Source organism: Plasmodium falciparum (assembly GCF_000002765.6).
Source record: "Plasmodium falciparum 3D7 genome assembly, chromosome: 11".
Classification (NCBI taxonomy): Eukaryota; Apicomplexa; class Aconoidasida; order Haemosporida; family Plasmodiidae; genus Plasmodium; species Plasmodium falciparum.
Genome location: NC_037282.1, coordinates 1,000,001 through 1,005,000, shown reverse-complemented (window position 1 = coordinate 1,005,000; position 5,000 = coordinate 1,000,001). Strand labels below are relative to the sequence as shown.

The 5,000-nt window shown below is 15.1% G+C and overlaps 3 protein-coding genes across 3 annotated transcripts in view; all 3 read left to right on the top strand.

The window, feature by feature from the left end:
• PF3D7_1125700 (kelch domain-containing protein, putative) overlaps window positions 1-221 on the top strand; it is a gene marked incomplete at both ends in the record, with an annotated part of 2,575 nt that extends 2,354 nt beyond the window's left edge. Inside the window, one exon of the mRNA XM_001347902.1 lies at window positions 1-221. This exon is cut by the window's left edge and continues 584 nt beyond it. Coding sequence (XP_001347938.1) covers window positions 1-221 — 221 coding nt within the window.
• Window positions 222-1,306: 1,085 nt separating this feature from the next.
• PF3D7_1125600 (conserved protein, unknown function) lies at window positions 1,307-1,775 on the top strand (the record flags this gene model as incomplete). The annotated part of the gene is made up of 2 exons (XM_002585385.1): window positions 1,307-1,389; window positions 1,607-1,775. 2 exons carry the CDS (start codon window positions 1,307-1,309, stop codon window positions 1,773-1,775), a joined length of 252 nt encoding a protein of 83 aa, XP_002585431.1.
• A 1,663-nt stretch (window positions 1,776-3,438) lies between these two features.
• On the top strand, window positions 3,439-3,819 carry PF3D7_1125500 (small nuclear ribonucleoprotein Sm D1, putative; the record flags this gene model as incomplete). The annotated part of the gene is made up of 1 exon (XM_001347901.1): window positions 3,439-3,819. The coding sequence occupies one exon, from the start codon at window positions 3,439-3,441 to the stop codon at window positions 3,817-3,819; it is 381 nt and encodes a 126-aa protein (XP_001347937.1).
• Window positions 3,820-5,000: the final 1,181 nt, after the last annotated feature.

Below are 5,000 nucleotides of genomic sequence, written 5' to 3'. Positions count from 1 at the left end.
ATGAAATCGTTAAAAATGATGAGATTATTAAAAATGACGAGATAATTAAAAGTGAAGAAATTATTAAAAGTGACGAGATAATTAAAAATGACGAAACTATTAAAAATGAGGAACATAACAAAAATATAGACACTAATAAAAACGATGAGAAAAATGAAAAACAAGAAGAAAGCATCACCAATGATGACCTTTCAAATAAACACCAAAATGTAATCAATTAAATTTTATATAACATGAACTAACTAGCCAAAAAAAAAAAAAAAAAAAAAAAAAAAAAAAAAAATATATATATACAAATATATATAATAAAACTTAAAATAACCTGACCAATTAAGGACAAAATGAAAAAAAAAAAAATATATATACATATTAATATAAAAAAGTTGTATGTTCTTGTATAATAATTTATGATGATAATTAAAAGAATAATGAAATATGATACACATTTTAATTATGTGAATACAACTCTGTATGACATTTTTCTTTTCAAAAAATAACCTAATGTTATGTATTCTTTGTAAATGATATAAATAAAAAAAAAAATATATATATATATATAATATTTATGCTTCCAAACTATCTTGGTAGAACATTCTTTTTTTCTTTTTTCTTTTTTTTTCCATATTTGTTGAAATGTTGTTCATTAAAATTTGCTATAGATCATATATGGTTGTCATTATATTATATTCATTTATATATATATATATATATATATATATATATATATGACTTTATATTAAAAACTTTCTATATTCTTCTAATTTTTTTTTTTTTTTGTATTTTGTATTTATTTGTTACGTTTTTCTTTTTGAAAAGCGATACAAGATAAAAATGTTTACATAATATAAATATATATATATATATATTTATATATATGTATGTATAATTTTTATTTTATTTTTATTTTGTATTATATATATATATATATGTACACATAATTAATACTTGAAATGAACGAAAAAATAATTATGAAAAAAAAAATAAAATAAATAAAAAAAAAAAAAAAAAAAAAAGAATGATATTTTCCCCCTTCACATATAAAATATTTATATATTATATATTTTTGTAGTGTGCACGTTTATATGGTGAAAAAAAAAAAAAAAAAAAAAAATTCATATTTTTTCTAATTTTTTTCCTTCTTATTAAATATAATAAAAACAAATGAAAATATTTCATTTTTAAAATGTGATAAGAAATTGTGAACAAAATTTGTACAAATTAAAAAAAATAAAACATTAACATTATTAATATATATATATTAGATACTGAGAAAATATATTGCCTTTAAAATATTATACTGGAAAAAATGGTGTTCATACCAGTTGAAGTAATTTTTAAATCTTTCCCAAATTTTTCAAAAGATCGAGTAAAATTTTTAAGGCGTTATAGGTAAACAAAAAAATAAATAAATATATATATATGTATATATTTATATATTTATTTATATCTATATGTGTTTGGTGTATATGAAATAGATGTACATGTGTAATCATATACAAATATATATATATATATATATATTATATATATATATAGGTATTTATACATACATATTTGTGTATTCATTTATTATTATTATTATTATTTTATTTTATTTTTTGTTTAGTTTTTTGAGTTTGTTTTTAGGAGCCGCTTTTACCTATAAAGCACACACACCAGATTTCACTGTAAGAAGTTATAAGCCTTCATACTTTTACAAACATCATTTGAATAAATTAAAAACAAAAGGAATAATTGACGAAACAAAATATGAAAAACTGTTGAACAACCATTAAAAAAAATTAAATAAGAAGTCGAAAGATAAAAAGGTTATATACACTTTAATATATATATATATATATATATATATATATATGTATAATTTTTTTTTTTTTGTATCTTATAATTAATATAGAAAAAGCCTTAACAATATAAATTTTGGAGATTCAAACATTTTTATGGAATACATATATTAACATACTTTTTTATAAGTAAATTAATTTTTTTTTTTTTTTTTTCTAACATCCATATGGAATAATATATTACATATATATATATATATATATTTTTTTTTTCATAATATTAATAATCTGTAAACCTTTTATTAGTTTAATTATCTTCTATACCTTAAATAATATATATCATATTTCTTATTAAAAAGGAAAAGAAAAATATACATTACATATAAATAAATATATAGAAGCATTTATTTACAAAAATTTTTTAAAATATGTTTTTAAATAAAAAGAGTTTCTCTCTATATATTATAATATACTTGTAATAATATATTTTGTATATAATAAATTTATAAACATATTATTTTATATATATATATTATTAATGTTGAGTTAAAAGGCCTTAAAAAATTAAAATAATAATTAAAAAAGAATATTATTTGTATGTATAACGTGTATGTTATATATCCCATTGGAATCATTAAATGGATTTTTAAATATGCGTTATACAAATTATACATATAATATATATAATATATATATATATATATATATATAATATTATTTTTATTTACTTTTCATTATACCATGAGCTGTTATATATAATTATGAAGAGTTTAAAAACATTTAAACATTTTAAGGCATATTTATTATATATATATAATATAAAAATTATATTATACCTATTTATTTTTATTTATTTTTTTTTTTTAAGGTGTTTTCATAAAAATTGGTATACTTTGATATTTTTCCATATATCTATTAAACTTTCATATTTATTACCATTTAAAAAAAAGAACAATTAATATACATATATATATATATATATATATATATATTATATATATATATTATATATATTTATTTATTTATTTTCAATATACATATTATGATGGAAAAATATACAATTTATAAAAATACAACAGAAAAATAAATAATAGAAAAAAATATTTTTCACATTGTCATGAAAAAGAAAATAAATATAAAATAAATATGATTATAAATAAATAAATATATATATATATATATATATATATATATATTCATTTTTATATATATATATAATTTTTTTTTTTTTTTTTTTTTTTGAGCTTTAAAATAAAAATTTATAATATATATATAATAATAAAACCCTTAAATAAAAAAAAAAAAAAAAAACAAATACTTTTTAATAAATATAATATTATCTAATTATTACCATATAGTATATAGGAAAAGCATAAAATAAATGAAAAAAAAAAAAAAAAAAAAAAAAAAAATTGTTTCATTTAAACCATATTAACAAGATAAAGGATAAACAAAAAGTAAAATCATTGTAAAAGTGAAATTGTAATATTTATAAATACTTATTATTTTTTTTTATAATATCATAAAAGTATAACCATATTAAAATATTTTTAAAATATATTTATTCTGTTTTTTGTATTACGACCCAGACTCATTTATAATATACTACTTAATAATATTATATATATAAATATATTTATTTATTTATTTATTAACAATGAAACTAGTACATTTTTTGATGAAATTGACAAACGAAAATGTAACTATAGAACTTAAAAATGGAACATTAATAACAGGGATAATAACAGCGGTAGACATAAAAATGAATACACATATGAAAAATGTGAAGGTTGTTATAAAAAATAAAAATATAGCTGAATATAATGTAAATACCAAACAATTTTTATCTTTAGAGCATGTAACCATAAGAGGTAATAATATAAGATATTTTATTTTATCGGATAGCTTACCCTTGGATTCATTATTAGTTGAAGATACAACACCAAAAAAAATATCTAAAGATAAAAGCTTTTTACATCGAGATAAAGGAATGTCCAAAGGTGCTAAAGGACGAGGAAGAAAATTATCAAAAAGATAATTTTTTTTTTTTTTTAAATCCTATTTTTGTCTTACATTCAAAAAAATAAAATATATATCTATAAATTTATTTGAAAAAATATACCCATAATATGTAATTCTACATATATATATATATATATATATATAAATTTTTTTTTTTTATGTGTATGTTTTTTTTTTTTTTTTTTTTTTACCATTCTTATGAATATATGTTTATATATATATATATATATATATATATATACTTGTAATTATTGTATTAATATTTCATGCTAACTAATAAATAAAAATAATTTACATATATATACACATTTAATTTTATTTTTATTGTTACCCTTCTCAATTATCACTGTCCTTTTTAATTTGATCATTTTAACAATTCATATTTTTTTTTTTAAAAGCATATTATGTTATATTATTTTAATTTATTTTTGTGTATTTTTTTTTAAAAACAATACAAAATTTGTTGACTTATATTTTGTATGTATAAAGAAATTTTCCTTTAAAGGAAAATATTAACTGTACATATAAAATATATATATATATATATATATATATATATATATATATAAATATATGTATATATGTATTTTTTTTTTTAAACCTTCTTACAAACTGTAGATATGAAGTATATAATTTTAAAAGTTAACGTGGTTTTATACTAAAAGGTTATTAAATAAAGAAAGGAAAATAGAAAAATATTATATATATATATATATATTTTTTTTTTTTTTTTTTCATCATTATTATAAAAAATTCAGCTTAATTTATAATCCTTTTGTCATATTTCATATATCGTATTTTATTCATAACAACACCCAAAATGTTTTTAACATAAAAAATGTAAAAATATAATTTTTAAATTATATTGTTGATTTATTAATATATACATATATATATATATATATATATATATAATAAAAAAAAAAAAAAGAAAGAAATTTCTACATAATAATAAATGAATAATAATCCATATAAAATAAAAACATATAAATATATAAATATATATATATATATATATATATATATATATATAACTATTATATATACATGAACTGTAATAATGAATAAGCACTTAATAAAATTAAAATGTTCCTAATAATAATACATATATAATTATATATATATATATATATATATAAACATAGCATCATGTGAAAATGTAAACAATAGAAGAGGTTCTACAAATCATAAATAAAA